Here is a 21,152-nt window from a genome sequence, read left to right as displayed (position 1 = left end):
CTCGCTTTCAGGCCGAGGGAGCCAGCGTTTGTCCACGGGCAGCTTTCTGGGTCATGGGGCCAGCATGACTAAACCGCTTCTGGCACAACAGGACACTGTGACGAGGGCCAGAGTGCACGGAAATGTCGTTTACCTTCCCGCCGCAGGGGTACCTATTTATCTACTTTCACTGGCGTGCTTTCAAACTGCTAGGTTAACAGAAGCTGGGACAGAGCAACGGGAGCTCACTCCGCCATGTGGATTTGAACCGCCAACCTTCTGATCAGCAATCCCAAGAGGCTCAGTGGTTTAGACCACAGCGCCACCCGCTCCCACCTAGACTCAGGATGTATATATGTGTAAATAAACCATATATTGCAAAGATGCCACTGTTTTCGCTGAGCCTCATTGTCCAAAAGGAAACACAACACCCTGGTCCCTTGGAATCTCACACCACTTGGAGATTGGGGTGGGGTGTAATACTGTGTTCCCAAATCAAACAGGCTGGAGAATCTGAGACAGGGACTTGTGCCAAAGGGCGACTCATCCTGACATGGGCCTGTGTCCTGCATGCTACGGGTGCCTATCAGATGACACGGCAGGACGTTATTTTACGATGTCGCTCGCCTGTGGCTGGAGACTTGTGGCTATCTGGCTCCTGCACACCCCGATTAACTCACTGAACTGAACTGAACAGCTGGGACATGGATATAATATCCTCTCTTTTAAAATAGAAGGGATGTACAAATCAAATCTAACAGGACAGGCCTTTTTATGGGCAGGCAGATACTAGCATTTATGCAAGTTCAACCCCCCAATATGGGGTGGGGGTCGGGGGTGGACTAGACGATCTTCAGGGTCTCTTCCAGCTCTACAATTCTGTGATTCTGACGACAATGTGGAAATGCCAGCTTTTGGCAGGACGATACAGTCAACCATCTTACAAAGCATTTACTTGCACATAGTACTGGAATCTTAATCAGTGGTGGGGAACCTCTGGATCTCGTGGGGTGGGTCTAACTGAGCCCAGCAGACGCCCGTTTGTCCCACAAGCCAAATGGGGCTGAACACAACCCCTATTCGCATCAAGCGTCGATCAGATTTCCAGAGTGCAGCTGACCCAGTCAGGGCTTGCATTTGATGTCAGATTTAAAGGGCGCCAAATGCATGCCCTGCTTGCAGAAGGAGTATCCCTTCAATGTCCCAGCTTGTCCCTTTAAAGCTGCTGCGTTACTTGCCCCATATCTGATGCCAGGAGCTATGTCAGGTGTAGGGCAGGTGAGCATGATTGGGGGAAAAATCTATTTTAACAAAAACCAGCAAAATGTTAATCTTGTCCAGGATAAAATACTCTGTAGCCAAGGCAGCTATAATCTTTTGTCAGTTGGCCCCAGAGAAGTCCAATTAAATAAAATGTGGCTTTCCAATTTCTTTAAGTGTGTCACCCTGGACAATACCATCATCATCCAAAACTCAACTCCTTCTTCCCAACTGTTACTTGGAAGTTGGGAACATGCTAAAGACTTTGCCTCTTCATTTCTTGAGGTTTCCTTCCTTGTCTACTTTCTGGAACGTCCCCCCAACAGAGCCTCTAACCACAATTTGCCATCAAATCTGGATTGGCAGGCTACAATTATCTCCTTGCCTCTTCTGCAAAGAGTTCATCCATGGTGACCAAGATTCAATGGGGAAGTCTCTAAATCAGGCATCCCCAAACTTCGGCCCTCCAGATGTTTTGGACTACAATTCCCATCTTCCCCAACCACTGGTCCTGTTAGCTAGGGATCGTGGGAGTTGTAGGCCAAAACATCTGGAGGGCCGCAGTTTGGGGATGCCTGCTCTAAATTAACCATAGTTTTCCAGAATATGTAAGCTCTGGATGATAAAAGCTCACACGACCTTCCTGTGCAACTTCCTTTTCAAATCTTAGGCACACAACAAGAGAGCTCAGAGCCGCATCTTTTCATAAGGTTTAAAGTTGCTCCAATACCTTCAAACCACCTGATTCTGCAATGTGAGGGCGTTCAGCCAAGCCCTCTAACCTTGTTCCTAAATTACAATTTGTTTTATCTGTAAACAGTGCAGAAACGCATTATTACTCCTTCGCTGAACATTATTTCCAACACAAGAGCATTGTGTGCTTTGCTGAGTGGTAAGTATCTGGGATCTTTATGGCTACAAACAAGAAATCATTCTTCTTCGCAGCTAACCTTGATCTTATCACAGCACAAATTCAAGAGCGAGAGGCAAGCTGTGCTGGAAAAGGACCCCGCCACCAAAAAACCAAAAACAGCTGACTGGCAAGCCATTTTTAATGCAAAGCTATGCTCAAACGAAGGGCAGGTGTCAGCAGTCGGGCCCAGTCATACTGGAAACTCTCCAGCATTTTACAAAAAGAGGAGTTTAAATTTGTTCTGCCCTTTAACCAACAGGAATACAGCGAAGAGAGAGAAAGTGGAGTGTTTGATAAACCTGTTGCTGGACGGTAGCATGTTAACCCAGGGCTTCCCATATCTTTGAGTTCATGAGCCCCTTGATGAGCTTATAAAGTTGCCATCAACCCAAATTCTTGGGAACGCAACTGAAACAAAGTCAACACATCAGAGATTACCATTATTCCAAAGCCTTTTTTTAAAAAAAGCCTTCTTCAAGTTTCACCAAGGCAGCCTGCTTTTGTATCTTTGGGGAAGGAAAAGAGGGGCGATAGAAATATTGTTTTGACATTTTAAAGAAATCTTTAGAAAGTGAAGCTCTGCACCGTTACACATTTTGTAAAGCAATGAAGCTGCATGGTCTGAGGATACTGCGGAATCATCTTATTAAACACAAGAGTTTCCACAGTCGCAAGGGAGGTACATTCTGCACAGGCCCATGCTCTTTACTTCTGAGGCTCACAGTCCTTTGACAGTCCAGCTTCACCCTCTCCAAACAGGACACCTGAGGGGAGGTATTCCACTGCCTTCCAATGGTGGTAGCTTTGGGGTGCTTCTCGCTGGCAGAGGGACATCTCTGCCTCATCCAAACCCCTCCAGCCCAGCAGATTCACTGATCCATCTATGTCAGTATTGTGTACACCAGCCTTGCCCAGCCTTGTGCCTGCCAGATGTTGTGGATTACAGCTCCACCAGCTCCAGCTGGCATGGTAAGTCTACACCAGGCATCGGCAACCAGATACGGCCCATGGAGGCCATTTATCTGGCCCATGGGCCACCCGTGAACCGAGCCACCTGCTTGGCAAGTCCCCCGCGAGCTGCGGGGACTCACTGAGTGGCGCCGGAAATCACGTCTACGCAGCCGCAGAAGCAATTTCTGGCGCTGCAGACATTTTGGAAATGGGCAGCGCGGCACCGGAAATCGCTTCTGCACCTATGCGGCCCATGTCCGGCCCACAGACGATAGTCCGTGGGAATCCTCCGGCCCACAGGCAGAAAACGTTGCCAACACCTGGTCTACACTAATTGGAAGTGGTTCTCCAGATTTCAGATTTCTTACCTGGGGATGCCAAGGACCAGACACCGCTGAGCAACACCTTTTACTCATTTAGCGAAATTTGTTTAGGGGAGGGGGCTCCCGAACACCGCAAACCCGGAAGTGAGTGTCCCGGTTGGCGAACATTCTTTGGAACCCGAATGTCCGACGGGGCTTCCGCGGCGTCTGATTGGCTGCAGGAGCTTCCTGCAGCCAATCGGAAGCCATGCCTTGGTTTCCAAACATTTTGGAAGTCGAATGAATTTCCGGAACGGATTCCGTTCGACTTCCGAGGTACCACTATATGCATGTTGCCATTTCCCATGGCAACTGCCCTATTTAGGGGAAATGATTAAAATAATAACACCAGCACCAACAGCTGTAGATCTAGTGAACTCCACCAGGAACAATATACACAGGGATGTATGCTTGATGAAAAGATTGTCACCTTCATACAGGTGTATGAATTTAGGATGTGCTGCAGAAGTGATCACCCGATCAGGCAGCTCCCTCAAAAACAATTTCAGCAAACTGGCCGCTGAGCTGATGTCGCCTTCCACAGGCAGCTCCACTTCCTTTCCGCTCTCGTACTTCCCTCGAAGCCGCTCCATGGTTTTCAGATTGCCGTTCACCCTGAAAAGACCTTCCTGTTTCAGCCCTGTAATTACACATTAAAAAGGAGGAAGATAAATAAATAACTGGCACACCCGGTGCCCTGCTTTAAAAATAACACGGCCAGAGCAACCAATGGCAAATGCTAAACGTAACAACAACAAAAGCCTAAGTTGGCTTTTAACTGTCTAGCAGTGAAAACGAGGGCCAAAAAAATGTAGGCCTGGCCTAGACATACATACACAACAAGGTGTTAAAGATCCAAGGTGGGAGAATGGAACTGCCTCATTTTGAACTGTGAAGGGGGAAATATCACAATTCTGAATGCTCTTGTGTGGGGAAAAACACACACCCTACAAATAGGAAATTAGTGCAGTGGAGAACAAGCTGGGTTTGCCTGGTGACTTCATTATATATAAACAGTGCTTTCCCCCTAAAAAAATGTTTAGGGTTACTCTCATTTTGACTCAAGAAAATCACAATGTTATAGTTCAAATCAGGGAAAATAAATATAGTAAATGGACAAAAGTGCAAAGAGTCACAAAATGCTTAGGGGCATGCATACCCCTGGAAAATCCTTTGGTTGTTGTTTACTCCTGACATGAGCTACGAGTCCCAGCGTCCTTAATAAACTACAGTTCCCGGGGTTATTTGAGGAAGAGCCACGTGGTTTAATCGTGCTCTCGGTGCATGGTGTTGGCGTGACCGAAGGGTGTTGCTTTCACATGGGGGAACATTCCCCACTTTCAGACCACAACAACCCACACGTTGAAATAATATTAAGGGCTACTGAGGAGGGCTAGTAAGAACTGGGGGCCACTTCCAACTGGCTGGTCACTGCAAGATGGAGTGCACACATCACCATGTTTTTTTTTGCTCCCCCCCCCCGGCCTCCCTGACATCCGCCCATTGACATTCAACTGGTAGTTTCCCCCAGCACAAATTCGCAGAGCTACAATTCCCAGAGTTCCATGTGAGGAAGGATTGTTAAACCAGTTCATGCAAGAAGAATAAGGGTCCTCTAAGAGCTCTCAGCCCCCTTAACAAACGACGGCTCCCAGAATTATTTCAGGGAGAAAGCCATGACGGTTTGAAGTGAGGTGCCCACACTTTAAATGTATGTTGCGAATGTTGTTGCCTAAGTGGGTTCGCCTGGGCAGGAACCCTGCTTCAGACCTTCCTTCCCAAGGCGGAAAGAGCTGAGGTGGCCCTCATTTAGCCCACAGGAGTTCGCACCAAATGCCTCAAAAGGTCCTTAGCAGAAACCATATTCCACTAAAGCCTAGCAATCCTACTCTGACATCTGCTGGAAAACAGGGCACATTGCAGAAAAGCAAGATCCCTTTAAATCAGAAAGTTGAGAAGTATCCACACACCATCAAACTTAAGACTACTTGCTTAGTTCTTTAACTTCCATGCACACAAATATAAGCATTATGGAGCATTTAAGATTAGATTTATTTTATAATTATGTGAAATTCAAACCTGAACCTATTTAGTATGTTTGTGCTCTTGTTGTTGTTGTTTAGTCGTTTAGTCGTGTCCGACTCTGTTGTTTAGTCGTGTCTGACTTTGTGCTCTTAGATCCCCACTTTCTTCCATTTTAATTTTCTTTCACCATTATTATTATTATTATTATTATTATTATTATTATTATTATTCCCCCTTTTCCTTCCAAGGAGCTTAAAGTGGTATCCATGATTCTTCACCTCTCCATTTCATCTTCACAACAACCCTGTGAGGTAGGTTAGGCTAAGAGATGGTGACTAGCCCAACGTCAGCCAGTGAGCTTCATGGCCAGGGCTGGCCCTATGGCCAGGCTAGGTGGCGCAGGGCGCCGTGCCACCAGGGGGGCATCGCGCAGCTGTGCCCACCCGCCACGCTGGGAAACGGGGTGGGGGCGCCGGAGGGATCCGTCGCACCACGGCGCCAAATATACTTAAGACAGCCCTGTTCATGGCTGAGTGGGGATTCGAACCCTGCTCTCCCAGGTCCTGGTCTAACACTCTAACAATGTTACCGCACACTGGCAGCCTTAGATCTAACCATGACACCACATTGGCTTGAGGAAGTCTGCATTAGACCACGAAAATCAGGGGGCTTTGAAAATCACCACAGAGATCAAGACCCTGGCTTGGTCTGAAGGCACATGAGGTGGCTCCCTTGCAGACGATAAGCAGGTCTGGATGATGACAGTATCTGTCCAGACTATCTTGAGCACCAGGATGGAAGAAAGTCAGAATGGAACTGTTCCACGTAGAATGAAATAAAATATACACATGCATCTACACCACAGACTTGAGCTTTCAGATCAGCAATTACAATCGTACTTTGGCTCCCGAACGCCTTGGGAGTCGAACGTTTCAGCTCCCGAAAAGATAAAAAACCAGAAGTGAGTTTTTCCGGTTTTCGAACGTTCTTTTGGAAGCTGAACATCCGACAGAGCTTCCGATTGGCTGCAGGAGCTTCCTGCAGCCAACCGGAAGCCCAGCTTTGGAAGCGGAACGTTTCGGAAGTCGAACAGACTTCTGGAACAGATTCGTGCCAATACGTTCACACAAAACATGCACAGAGGTTAAACAATGCCCTTTGTTTATTGAGCATTCCTCTTGAAATGTTCTCACAAAGTTATACAACAATACCAGATAGTGGCTGTTATTCCACACTTCCCGGGGGCAATTTCCCACCCCTTTTTTTATTTGACTTTTTGCAGCGACGAGGTAATTGCACAAGAAAGTGTGTGGTGATGATGACCAAATCTTATGCAAACAAACAAACAAACAAACAAACAAACGGTGTCCTTGGAAGAGCCCTGAATTTAGTTTAGGAGTTGTCTTTTAAGGGGAAATTCAGTCCTAGGGGGGGCACCTGGGGTCTCTAATAGACACTTCCCAGAATCACCAAACTACAATTCCCAGCATTCTCTGGAAGTAGGTGGGGAGAAAGAGCCAATAGAAGTTACAGACCGAGATAAAATGCATTTACACATTGAGAGTACAGATAGCACCTCAAAGCAAGAGCGAGGAACCTGCAACTTTCCAGAATTTGTGGGACTCCAACTGCCTCCCGGAAGCAGAAATCCAAACAGCAGGAGAGACAGCAAGTTAAGTTCTTGTTCTGATTTCTTGTACAGTATTTAAGCTGCTCTGGGGGCCCTTTTGGCTGGAGAGTTGGGTCCAAATGCCCGAAGTAAGTAAATAATTTTGTGAACCGCCCTGAGATCTTTTGATGAAGGGTGGTATATAAATCTAATTAATAATAACAAAAAGCCCCCACCAGTCCCAGCCAACGTGGCCTATGGTCAGGGATGATGAGATATTTAAGCTCTGCAATATCTGGTGGGCCACATGTTTGCTACCTGTGCCTTAAAGATACACCTTTCTTTCCCCCTTTTTTTCAACAAGGAGGGTTCCGCTAGCAGCTTACCATGCCAAGTCAGGTATTCGACAATATCCCACACGACGGCTGGGACTCCGTTCTTGCTCAGTCCCTGCTGCTGAAGTTCATGCAGGCTTACGCCAAACACCTTCTGGCAGGCAGCTCCCCTCTGGCCGCTCAGTGGGGCTGCCGCAATCTTCTTCATGTCTTCTTTCAGCCTGACAGCGGATTTACTTTGCTTGAAAGAGCGCAGAAAGAGGGAACAGTCGGTCATCGTGACTATAGGGGGTTGCATGGTGGCTCTACGAAAGGAAAGCTGGGCATTCAAGCCAGGCCTTTCGGGTTTAACATTCGCAGCAGAAACAAACAAAACCCGGCGGAGCGGAATTCTTCCGAAAAGATCTGGGATGGGAACATGCACACACAGGGAGAGACTGAAAGGGAAAAAGAAAGTCAGAGAGGAGGAGCCTGGAATACGTAGCCGAGCAACAGAGTGGATAACTTGAAAGTTCCCAAGCTGCATCGCCAGAGCAACTGTGGGTGGAGCAGAAATGAGAGACACACTATGAATGGAAGCCGTTCTTCTCTGAAACTTCAGGGTAAACATAGAGGTAAATAACCGAATGGCCTGGCATGGTAACCAGACACTGAGAAATGGATTTCTGCCACAGCGGAAGAGCAGCACCACTGTTTACAAGCTGGATTTTGCCTAACAGCCTCGCTGGTTCAGGCCAATAGCACATCTAGTCCAGAATTCTCTTCCCACATTGGCCAAACAGATGCCTATGGGAAGCCTGATATATATACAGTCATACCTCAGTTTAAGTACGCTTCAGTTTGAGTACTTTCAATTTAAGTACTCCGCGGACCCATCTGGAACGGATTAATCCACTTTCCATTACTTTCAATGGGGAAGTTCGCTTCAGGTTAAGTACGCTTTAGGTTAAGTACGGACTTCCGGAACCAATTACACTCATACTTCAGGTTAAGTAGCCTACACTTCAGGTTGAGTACTCCGCGGACCCGTCTGGAACAGATTAATCCACTTTCCATTACTTCCAAAGGGAAAATTCACTTCAGGTTAAGTACAGACTTCTGGAACCAACTGTGTACTTAAAACCGAGGTACCACTGTGTGTGTGTGTGTGTGTGTGTGTGTATCCTTGGGCTGGTTAGTCTATCAAATTTTATCTATTTGTTTTCTAGAAGATGGCGCAAGCTTGTTTTCTCCTGCTCCGGAGGGTAGGACTCGAACCAATGGCTTCAAGTTACAAGAAAGGAGATTCTGACAAAGTTTCAGAAAAACTTTCTGACAGCAAGAGCTGTTCGACAGTGGAACAGACTCCAACAAGAGGTGACAGATTCTCCTTCCTTGGAGGTTTTTAATCAGAGGTTGGATGGCCATCTGTCATGGATGCTTCAGTTGATATTCCTGCATCACAAGGGGGTTGGACTAGATGACCCTTGGGGTACCTTCCAACGATACTGTGATTCAAAGCTAAAATGTGGACGTTTGACACAAAAACAGAAAAATAACAGTGTGTGTTATTTTTAACACTGCTGGCTGGCATGTTTAAGTTCCAAAGAAGCCAGCCAAGGTTCCCACTCCTAATAAAACTTGTTTTTAAGAATGAAGGTGGCCATCCTATTACACACTTACCTTGGGAGTAAGCCCCACTGAACTCAAAAGGGGCCGGCTTCTGCACAGACCTATAGAGAACTACACTGCTAGCCTGTCCTTTTGAACATGAAAAATGGGAAAGGTTCAAAAGGGAAACATGCAAGACTCAAGAGTTGGAAAGGGCAGACAATGCGTACTAATTCTTTTAATGTTATTTATGTGCATTCAGAAAAAAGCAGAGAGGCGAGGCATGGTCTTTTACCTACCCATCTGCTACATCCACTAAATCTCTAGTGCCTACAAAACAGGCAAAATATATGCATGGGACAGCAAATCCTTCCCTCTGAAACATCCATCTTGGAATGTTAGTTAAAAAGAAAAAAATACACATTATCAATCCTGCCTCACAGTGCTGCAGAAGCAAGTTGAATCTCGCTTGTTTCTTCATTATTTTACAAATGCCTTTAAATGTGCACATTTATCTGAGCCGCTCCAATTTTTAAACACAGCTTCAAACCTACCCATATTGGCGGCAAACATGCACATACTTGCTTAGGAGCAAAATCTTCTTCTTTTTTTAGGGAGGACTGCAGCCATTATTACTAACAGAGAAGGCCTAACACAACAGAAAGCCCTACTTTGGAAATAAAACGGGTTTGTTTATTTTACATGCAAACCTTTCACTTATACGATGACTTTAATTGAAAAATAAACCAAGAACTGCAAAGTGCTTAACTACAAGCTACTGAAACAATTTTGGGAAACAGTTATAAACAAAATAAATCTAAACATCGTCAACCACCCCAAAGGCTCTTCATCAAAACCAAGGAGGAGGCAAGCTACATCTCCTAGTTGGAATTGCTGCACAAATATTTTCGAATCACGTACAGTATATTAAAAAAATAAGAGAGGCAACGAAGGGCTGACTTTGAGGCAGAGAAATAACAGCAGCATAAACATCCACGGAATGAACTGAACATGAGCTTAACACTGGAAGAACAAAAATGCTTTTTATACATGTCTAAAACAATGTTGGGTTTTTCATCTCTTCTCTATATGCCCCCCCCCCCAACCAATCCATGGCTCCGATGTTATTTATTCTGTTTTGCACCTATTCAAAATACCCAAAAATCTCACACACAAACACCTGGAAATTTCCCCACCTTGTAAGACAACAGATCTAGACACACCGACTGACTAAATCAGTTTATTACACCATTCAAGATGTTAGACTGCGCTCAATATTCCACCCCCCCCCATCGTCGTGGGTGGGCGGGGAGAGAGAGAGAGAGAGAGAGAGAGAGAGAGAGAGAGAGAGAGAGAGAGAGAGAGAGAGCGCGCAGGCACCCATTTGCGCGCAATTGCGCACCCATTTGCAAGAGAGAGAGCCTCCCTCGCTTTCCCCGCGCAGCCCGCCGCCTCGTACTCACACAGATGGCTAATGCGCCTGCCCCCATTCTTTCCGGAGTGTCTGGAAGAAGTAATGAAGATAGGATGAAGGCATTAAGCAGACTGCTGGAGACTCAAGGCAAAGCCTCCTCCCGAGACACGGAAAGCTTTCTTCCAACTTTGCCTTCTGCTGGCGGCTCCGCGGGAGAAAACAAAAAACATAAGACGTCCAGCAGCCCTCAAGCGTTTTCCCCAAAACTTTTCGAGCTCTCCTTCCTGATTTGCATGCACATGGCTGGAATCAATAGCCTGGAACTGAAATCTGAGCCCGCGACTCTTGCATTGGCGGACTGGGAAGGGTCATGTGACCCGGGACTTAAGAGTCGCCGACGTCTTGCCACTTCCAAGGATTTCGAAAGGAAGCTGGTCTGAAGGCACTCCCCTGCAAAGCCACCCCGCTCCCGGCTGCTTCCTTTACAGGGCTCAGAGACTCAGAGACTCAGAGCCCTGTAAAGGCTGAGATAGAGATATCCTGATTTCGGATGCTGATTTTTCTCTACCTCCACAACCTTTGGGCTGATCCAATTCCTGTGTGAAGATTTCATTTCTTATGCCAACTCACCCAAGCCTATTCATTTTCTAAAGGGTGTAAGAAATGCCCTGGTGGATCTACCAGGGCCATGCTTATTAGCGGTGCTGCTCCACGGTGCTTCTGCCTGGATATGTGTTCTTCAAAATACCGATTGCATGCATTGGGCCAGGACCAGGGCTCGAATCTCTACTCAGCCACAAAACTCGTGGGACCAGCTTGGGCCAGTCAATGTCTCTCAGCCTAACCCACTCCACCGGGTTGTTGTGGATGGGGGTGAGATGAGGAGCGGGAGAAGGAAAGGTGCAAAATAAATTTAAGAGTGAATAAAGTCCTGAACCCCCGGCAGACCTGGAGACAAGTGGGGACTGGAGTATACAGTCACACAGAGCTCCTGGAAAATCCGAGGCGAGGTCCATCAATGTGCGAAGTTAAGCAGACAGAGCAACTCACCTCTGCTTCACTTTTATCCCTTGAATCTTGATTGCAGCATCTGGGCTTGATGAGACATGTGACCCTCACCTGTCCTGACCCTGAGGAATCACACACCTCCTCCCAGAGCTAGCAAGCCTCACCTGGCCAGCTAGGGAGCTGGGCTGTGAGCCCTTGCCTGCCTCAGCCTCCTAGAGCAGGCACGTCCAACTTCCAAGAGGTTGCGATCTACTCCCACTGTAAAAAAAACAAAACAAAAAAACTGGCAGTGATCTACCCATTGGATTGACCAGAGTTGTTGAGTTTTTTGGGGGGAGGATGAGCCATAGTTGTTGAGCTTTTGGGGGGAAGGGTAAGCCAAAGTTGTTGATCTTTCTTTTCGGGGGGGGGTGTTATCAGGGTACCGTAATTGACCACGTTTGACCAAGGATGCTATGCAATCGACCGGTAGATCACGATTGTCGCGGTCACACTGACCTGCACATCACCCCCAGACATTTGACGGTCTATTGGTGTTGTACCAACGACAAACAAATACTCTCAATCACTCACACACCTCAGACCAGGATATAGTAAAATAAAACAAGATGGTTTATTGAATGTGGTTATGCGTATTGGTTACTGTACAAAGCTTAAACGGTTTCAAAATCACAGATGGTTCCTATACCGGCCTAATACCTCTAAATATGAATTACCGGCCTATTACCTCTAAATATAACTAATAATAATTAACACTAAACACTATATCCTGTCTATCTCACTATTTAACTGCCACCACAATAATAACCAGCTCTTATCTTCACACCAGCTCCTCTCAAATATATCTCTCTCCTCACATCTAACTCTCCCTCAACTCTCCTCCTCTCCCGCCTGCCTGCTTCTCTCTATATACACTCTGCTTCTGGCTGGAGAGCTCCCATTGGTCGTTTCCCTCCCTGGCAACTTAACCCCTTCTAGGCCCTCTAGAGGTGAAACGCCACAACGATCGACCTGTCGGACACCCCTGTCTTAGAGCATACCTCACACTGCTCCCTATGCCTTAGAGCCCACAGTGTTCATGGAGACAGGGCCCCCTCTGGCTCTGGTGAAGGGTTCTTGGGTTCCTGGGCACTGACTATCATCCCCTTGCCACCCTCTGTCTCCCCATGAGTATTTTCTATGCCCCCAACCTCTCCTTCTCCACCCACAGCTTGCCCCCCCCCGTGCGTACCAGTCATGGCTACACCCCCCCGCCATGATCCTCTTCCTCCTCCTTTCTATTGTCCTGCCAGTTCACGACATAAATAAAATGTGTGTCAAAACTTCTGTCTTTTGTGTGACTGGAATTGTTATTTATTACTATTATTATTATTCATTTATCTACTGCTTATTGCCCAAATGGCTATTGAACTATTTATAACTATAAAATCAATATATAATTAAAATGTGCCGTATTTCCATTGGGCATTAAAAGAGAAAGCAAACAATTGAAAATACAATTGAAAACTGTTTTTTAACCAAATAAAGCTTAAAACAGCCAAATAAAACGCAAACCCTAGTGCAGGGAAATGCTTGCCTAAACAGGTGTGCCTTCAGGACCGGTCAGAATGCCAATGCTGATAGGTCCTGTTACACTGGTGGAATGTAGACTCTGTGCAACAGTAAGAGTCACATCCCTTTGCTGCAACCACTTTTTTGCCTCTGGCCCTGCCCATCACTGGTATGTGGCCCTCACCCCAAAGTTGCTGAGGTACAGAATAGATGCAGCCTATTGACTGCAAAAGGTTCCCCACTCCATTGCAGGAGGGAGGGTGCTTGTTGTGACGTGGGGTTTGTGATTTCAGCTCTCTTGACAAAACATGCTGGAGACAGTTCTCTAGTAACAGCTCTTTATTAAAGTGAACAAGACTGAAGACTGAGGAGAGGAAAGCTACATTTATAGGGACAGGGGACTAGCTAGGAAGGGATACATTTTGGAGGGAACAATATCACGCAATCACAGTGCTGCCTTTTGGAGGAAACCAATAAGACAGAGGATCCAAATACAGCAGCTTAAATGAACCAATAGTAGCTGTACCCTCTGGGACCAAAAGGCAGTTACTTTATCCTAATGCAAATACAGACAATAATAATACAGATATAAAATCCTTTGACTCAATACACAACACCCCTCCCCCCCTAGTGAGCACAGCAGACGTAATCCCTCAGGTACTGTGGGGTCCTACAACTTCTACCTGATCTCCTGACAACAGGTGTTGCAGGTTCTGGATTGGGTGTTACCTGTGGTGGAGGGGCTGCTATAGGGGTTTCATCAGGAACAGAGGGAGTCCCAGACATCTCAGGGTCCCCGACCTGTACCTCGTCATCATGAGGACTAGCAGACCCTGGTTCATTTGCTGAAGCCCCTGGTGACTGCACCTCTGGGCCATCTTCACTCTGGTCTCGCAGCTGTGCGTCATTAGCCAGGGATGAATTATCTGACTCCTCCCTGCTGAGCGCCCGGCGCCTCAGCTGATCTATATGTCTCTTCCAAACTTGCCCATTTTCCAAGGTCACATAATAGGACACAGGTCCACTAGCCCGGGTGATCACACCAGCCACCCACCGCGGACCTCGTGAATAGTTCCTCACCCAGACCAGATCTTCAGGGGCGAGATACCTTGTTGTGTCAGTCTCAGCCTGGGGGGTTGCTCTTGAATTACGGTTTGGCATTTTATCTGGGTGGACATAATCCAGCACCGTTACCAGTCTTCTACCTAAGAGCAGCTCGGCTGGCGACTTGCCCGTCGCAGTACACGGCGTCGCATGCTGCAAAAATAACATTCGCGCAATGCGAGCCGACCAGTTACCCTCCATTAAGCGCGCAATGGATTCTTTGGCTGTTCTTACCATGCGCTCAGCCTGCCCATTGGAGGATGGGTGAAAGGGCGCGGATGTGACCCCTCTTATGAAGTTATCAGCCAAGAATGCCCTGAATTCTTGGGATACAAAAGCTGCCCCATTATCTGATACAATGGTCTCAGGTAACCCGTGGGTAGCAAACAGCTGCCTCAACACCTTGATTACGGCAGCTGATGCCATGCTAGGGACCATCGCCACTTCTAACCATTTGGAATATGCATCCACGATAACCAAAAAGACCTTCCCTTGGAATGGCCCCGCAAAATCTATGTGCAGCCGGCTCCAGGGAGTCCTGGACTGCTCCCACCAGTGGACTGGTGCTCTGGCCACTTCTGGCCGCACCTCTTGGCATGCCTTGCATGTTCGTACCCATTGTTCTATGTTCTGGTCCATTCCAGGCCACCACACATAACATCGGGCTAGCGACTTCATCCTGACCATTCCCGGGTGTCCCATGTGAAGCGTCTCAAGAACCCTGTTTCTCAGTGGTGCTGGGATGATCACCCTATCTCCCCATAGGAGACAACCCTTATGCATGGACAATTCGTGCTGCCTTGTCGCATAAGGCCTGAATTTTTCTTCATGCGGACCACCTGGCCACCCCCTCCCCACCCAAGTGAGCACACGGGAGAGAACAGCATCTTTCCTCGTTTTCTCAGCTATATCCGTAGCTGTTACAGGAGCCCCCGGAAGTGTTTCTAGCATCATAATGTGCTCCGCCGGAGCAGGATCCTCATTGCTCCCGCCAGGAAGGGGCAAGCGACTCAGCGCATCAGCATGGCACAATTGTTTCCCCGGCACATGGGTCAAGGTGTACTGGAACCCATTCAGGAATATTGACCAACGCAACATTCTGGGGGAGAGAATTTGTGGCGTTTGTTTGTTTGGGTTGAACAACCCTAACAGTGGTTTGTGGTCCGTTTCAATGGAGAATTGGCGACCGTACAAATAATCATAGAACCTTTTGATTCCGGACACAATAGCCAGTGCCTCTTTATCAATTTGAGCATAGTTGCGCTCCGTGGGCGACAACGTACGGGAATAGAAAGAGATGGGCTTTTCCGACCCATCCGGTTCCCTATGACTCAGCACAGCCCCCAGACCGTATTGAGAGGCATCACATGCCAGGACCAGCGGCTTTGACTCATCATAATGAGCAAGGACGCTCCTGCTACTCAGCATTCCTCGCAAGGAGTCAAAAGCCTTCTGCTGCTCCCGCCCCCATCGCCACACATTCTTTTTCTGCAATAGTCTATGTAATGGTTCAGCTACCGAAGCTTTCTGGGGTAAGAACGAATGATAAAAGTTAATAAGTCCCAGGAATGACTGCAACTCCGTCTTGTTCTGTGGTCGTGGTGCCTCGATGATGGCCTTAATCTTAGCATCTGTGGGGTGGATGCCTGATGCATCAATTTTAAACCCCAAGAAATCCACCGTTGGCACCCCAAAACTGCATTTTTCCTTTTTCAGTTGCAACCCCACCTCCTTGAACTTGAGCAACACTGCACGGACACGCGCAACCAGTTCCTGTGGGTCTTTTCCAGCAATCAAAACGTCATCAAAAAATGGCAAGACCCCCGGCAGACCTCTTAACAGGCGTTCCATGAGCCCTTGAAAAATCCCTGGGGCCACACAAACGCCGAACTGTAATCTGTTAACTCTGAACGCCCCTTTATGTGTGACAATAGTCTGTGCTTCCGCTGATTGTGGGGTTACTGGCAGCTGTTGGTAAGCTTGTGCCAGGTCAATTTTGGCGAACACCTTGCCCCCAGCCAGTTTAGCCAACAGATGTGATACAACTGGAATGGGGTATGAGTTTCCCCTGAGTGCCTTATTGATAGTACATTTGTAATCTGCACATATCCTGACTTCCCCATTTGCTTTAAGGGGTGTGACGATTGGAGTCTCCCACTTAGCAGAGTCCACGGGTGAGAGAACTCCCTGCTTGACCAATTTATCCAGCTCTGCCTCGATCTTGGGTTGCAGTGCAAATGGCACTCGCCTTGGTTTGAGTCGGATTGGAGCCACCCCGGGGTCCAACTCGAAGTCAACTGGGGGCCCTTTATAACAACCCAGTTTTCCATTAAAGAGACCAGCAAATTCCTTGCATAATACCTCGCTCATCTCAGGGCAGGTTTGGATTGAATTAAGCCCTGAGATACTCAGTCCCAGGGCGGGGAACCAGTCAGTGCCCAGGAGACTGGGGCGACTGCCCTTCGCAATCACCAGTTTGAGTACAGCCCGTTTGTCCCGGAACTGTACTCTCACGGCACACATTCCCATAACATGGATGCGGCCTGCTGAGTACGACTGCAAGGTTGCCGGAAAGGGCTCCAGAGGGGGCAACTTACCCCTGGGGAAGAATGTCTTCGCGGTCTGGTCTGACACGATGGTGAATGCAGATCCGGAGTCCACCTCCATGTCGCACTGCTGACCCTCAATCTTCACCTTGACGTGTGCCTTGCCTTGCGCTGGAAACTGCACGGCCCTCCCATTGATCTCCGTTACGTAGTGGCAGTCCTTTAGAAAACGAGTTGCTGTGGGCGGTCTGCGATGCTCCAGTCTAGGTGCTCCTGTCGCTCCCGACGCCGCCGATCTACAGACCCTGGCGATGTGACCCGTCTTTCCGCACGTCCGGCAGATAGCATCCCTGAAACGACAACTCTTCCTTTCATGGTTTCCGCCACAACCTGGGCAACTGCCTCGGCGATCTCTGTGCACTGTGCAGGCCTGACGCACCGACTCAACCCCACGGACTGGGCTCTGGCTTGGAGTAGCCTCTAGCTCGTCCATGGCATGCGCAACTTCTATCTGTGGCTTAGTGGCCTTGCGACTGGCATCAAGCTCCTCTCTTTCATAATTCTCCGTGGCGGTGGCCTCCTTCAAGGCTGAAGCAAGGGTAACCTCTTCTTTAGCCACGATGTGTCTTCTGGCTTTCTTGCTGCTCAGACCACCAATAAACCGATCCAGGAGAGTCTCTTCCAGATTTTGGAAGCCGCAGTGCTGAGCGAGCTTCCGGAGTTCAGCCAGAAATGCGGATACAGACTCCCCAGCATGCTGCTGCCTCTTATGGAACTCCATCCGCCGGGCCATCTTGGTCTCAGTAGGCGCCAAGTGGCTTGTTAGGCAGGCAAGAATATCTTGGAGAGATGTCTCACTCAGCTTCGCTGGAGCAAGTAATGCCTTGGCTAGCTTGAAGGTCTCGGGCCCACAGTAGCTCAGGAATGTGGCCCTTCTTTTGCTGGCATCGGTGATCCCTTGAGCCACTGCGAAGAACTCGAAGCGTTCGACGTAGTCTTCCCAGGTGTGGGGCTCTGATGGCTGGAAGGGCTCCAATACCCTTGGACTCTCCATTGTCCTAGCGGGCAGGGTCGTCTTCTCAGCTGGCCAGTGAGTCTTGTTCTCAGCTGCAATCCGGACTCTGAGGCAGGGTTGTGTTTAACCGCTCCTCAGCATTCCGGATCCCACCTTCGTCGCCAGTTGTTGTGACGTGGGGTTTGTGATTTCAGCTCTCTTGACAAAACATGCTGGAGACAGTTCTCTAGTAACAGCTCTTTATTAAAGTGAACAAGACTGAAGACTGAGGAGAGGAAAGCTACATTTATAGGGACAGGGGACTAGCTAGGAAGGGATACATTTTGGAGGGAACAATATCACGCAATCACAGTGCTGCCTTTTGGAGGAAACCAATAAGACAGAGGATCCAAATACAGCAGCTTAAATGAACCAATAGTAGCTGTACCCTCTGGGACCAAAAGGCAGTTACTTTATCCTAATGCAAATACAGACAATAATAATACAGATATAAAATCCTTTGACTCAATACACAACAGTGCTAATTGTATGAAACCATCCTCTGCCTAATCCTCTCTAATGTCCTTTTCCCTTCAGTTTTCTACCCAGCCCCTTCATTCACTCTTACACAAATGAAACCAGACTGCATGTTTGCATTGGGTCTGCCTAGCAGTTCAGAAGCAGCCCAGAAGCTGACACTTCAGTCTAAGAAACAACAAAGAGTTCTTGAGGCACCTTAAAAGATTGACAGATTCCTTGTGGCATCGTATGTTTTGCAGACTTCATCAGATGCATTTCGCCATGTTGAAGGTACCAAAGGCACTTCCCTTTAGAAAACCCCTCTTCTACCACAGAAGGACACACACAGTTTCCCCTCTCGAAGTTCAGCCATTGCTACTGTCGCTTTTTAAGTGTCCTCTAACACTAACCCGGGAAACAAGCTGGGAGACGGCTGGAAGGCGAGTGGAGGAAAACTCCAGCTGAGAGCAGTCGAACACTGGTGAGGGCTCATTATCAAGCCTACCAATGGCAGTGAAGGCAGCAAAGAAGACATACTTTGCTACCTCTATTGCATCTTCACTGTGCAGTCCAGCATAGGTTTTTTGAGTAGTTCGGGGCCTTTCACAGTCTGGCCCGAAGGAGGTGACTAATGGTAGCTCACAGTAACTTGTTTGCAAAGCGTTTTGAAAAAATATATTGAACCTCCTCTGTCTTGGGGGTTACTGATTTTGCTTGTTATTCTTCTATGTATATTTGTGTGATCTTTGTATGAAAGGCAATAAAGAAATTTAATTATAATATGATATGATATGATATGATATGATATGATATGATATGATATGATATAATAATATAATATAATATGCTGCTGTTAGCATCACAGGGAGCAGGACCTGTAAATGGGTTTATCTCTGTAGCATCTCAGGTGGAATCTAGACACATATAAAAAAAATTCTGCAAATGCTTTTTTCAAATTTTTTTTGAAAAATATATTGAATTTGCCATAGCTCACCATCGCCATCTAGTGTCACATTTGTATAATGTGTTTCACAGCACACTTTAAACGTTTTGTTTGCTTGTGGCATCCGTCTTTTTCAGGAGACAATGGAGGAGTGCACCTTTGGGTGTTTGTGTGTGTGAAGTCAAACCATGGGAGAGTTACAGTGCCTGCTGTGACTACAGAAAGCGATGCAGCTGAGAGGCCTATTTTGTTTCAGCCAGGGCAGTTGAAGTCATCCATTTGTGCTGCTGCAGATGCACCATGGAGTTCTCTCTCTGTGTGTTCCCTCGAGCGGTCATTCCTCCTCTGGCCATTGCTACAGATACAAGACCTATCTGTCTCCAAGCACTGCGGTCATCTGCAAGCGATTCCCATATGGTGAGGCTAATGTTGCCAGCCTTCATGTCATGTTTGCAGACATCTTTGCAGCTCAGAGTTGGTCTGCCAGTGGGCTTGGTGCTCGAAGCCAGCTCCCTGTAGAGCAAAGAATGCCATTTTCCATTCTACGGACCAAGCCTGCCAGCACAACGACCCATTTAGCCTCTATGAGGCCCAACAATTGCTGAAACAGTGCAGAGTATGTGTAGGGGGAACAGAGGGACTCGATGCCCATGCACACACCTTCCTGCCTCAGTTTGTGCATTAGCATGCACATGCAGTAGACAGCAGGGAGTAGCCTACAAGAGCACCCAGCTTCTTGGATGGCTTTGTGAAGTCAGAAGAAAGGATCAGTAACGCGCTATAGCTACTCTAGCAAGCAGAAGCTTCATACTGAAAGCAACCTGCTCTGGAACGCTGCCATTTACTTTAATGGGATTGGAATGTTCTAAGGCAGGCATCCCCAAACTGCAGCCCTTCAGATGTTTTGGCCTACAACTCCCATGATCCTTAGCTAACAGGACCAGTGGTCGGGGAAGATGGGAATTGTAGTCCAAAACATCTGGAGGGCCGAAGTTTGGGGATGCCTGTTCTAAGGCTTACCTTTCGATCACATAGCTTACTATGAGACAGAGCTCAGAACCGGGATTTGTTTTCGCTTCCAGGGACTCAGCCCTGGGTCCTATAAAGTAATAACTTAAAAGAGGCTGGAGGGAGAAATGTTGCTCTGAGCTTCCAAGCTACTGCTAATGGTTTTTGGGTTTTTTGTTTTTTTGTTTGCAAAATTTGGAAGAAGAAGCAGGGTAGTGGAAATTCAAGACATGTGAAGTTCTGCATATACGTTAAGAGCTAGTGTAGAGCTAGTCGAATGGGAACCTGAGGATATCTAACCCCTTGCAATGCAGGAATATGCAGCTGTCCCATACCGTGATCAGGTCAGCAACCTTGGCACTATCAGCACCACTCTACTCTAAGCAACTGAGCTATCTAGTATTAATATAATAAATCAGGAAAAATGTGGCCCCATCCTGGTTTTTGATAAACCAGCCATCTCCCTGCACACTGACTGCTAGCAATTCAGGGAGCTGGATTTGAACCTAGCCACCTCCCTGCTGTGAGCCACCCTTCTACCTGCAGGGACTTTTTTGTTTTGCTTTAGGGGGGTCTGTTCTCTGAACTGATGCAGCCCAAGCAGGCCTGTATGACATGTTACTTCTGAATGTGTGAATAGGCTCCAAGATGGTTGGGCATGGTGACAGTAACCAGGCTAAGAAGTGGTATGGGATTGTGACATTTGGCAGGCGCAAGTATAGAAACGGTGACAGGATGAATTAAAAGAATATAAAAAGCTTTAAACAAATATCCTGTGAAATACTTCAGCCATGGCAAACTCCCGGTGGGAATAATTATGAGCTGTACAAATAGTCAGACACAAGTGTTCATCTCAGCTGAGCCTGACTTTCATTATTATTAAATGACTGAAGAGGAACTATATTATGAGCAGAGATTGGTGCGAAGGGCTGACAGCACTGCTACCTATTAATGAAAGGCTGCTGGAGGAACAAAGCACCGTCAAATGCTGGGGGAAAGAGAATAGACGATATATTTAATGACAGTTTTGTCTATAGTATT

The 21,152-nt window shown here is 47.4% G+C and overlaps 1 protein-coding gene across 4 annotated transcripts in view; it reads right to left on the bottom strand.

The window, feature by feature from the left end:
* Positions 1 to 10,882, bottom strand: part of FAM13A (family with sequence similarity 13 member A) — a 131,853-nt gene extending 120,971 nt beyond the window's left edge. For 2 of the 4 annotated variants that reach the window (XM_035113460.3, XM_035113461.3), the window contains exons 1-2: positions 7,486 to 7,891; positions 3,896 to 4,105 (exon numbers count right to left, since the gene is read on the bottom strand). In XM_035113460.3, coding sequence (XP_034969351.3) covers positions 3,896 to 4,105; positions 7,486 to 7,732 — 457 coding nt within the window. In that variant the 5' untranslated portion in view covers positions 7,733 to 7,891. Of the gene's footprint in view, positions 1 to 3,895; positions 4,106 to 7,485; positions 7,896 to 10,487 lie in introns of those variants that run through there. The other 2 variants (XM_035113462.3, XM_088660516.1) reach the window with 2 other exon arrangements.
* Between the last annotated feature and the right edge of the window lie 10,270 nt (positions 10,883 to 21,152).

The sequence above is a fragment of the Zootoca vivipara genome, chromosome Z1 (assembly GCF_965207765.1).
Source record: "Zootoca vivipara chromosome Z1, rZooViv2.hap1.1, whole genome shotgun sequence".
NCBI classification, from domain to species: Eukaryota; Metazoa; Chordata; class Lepidosauria; order Squamata; family Lacertidae; genus Zootoca; species Zootoca vivipara.
The sequence above is the reverse complement of the archived record's forward strand: the minus strand, read 5'-3'. Positions and strand labels throughout refer to the sequence as shown.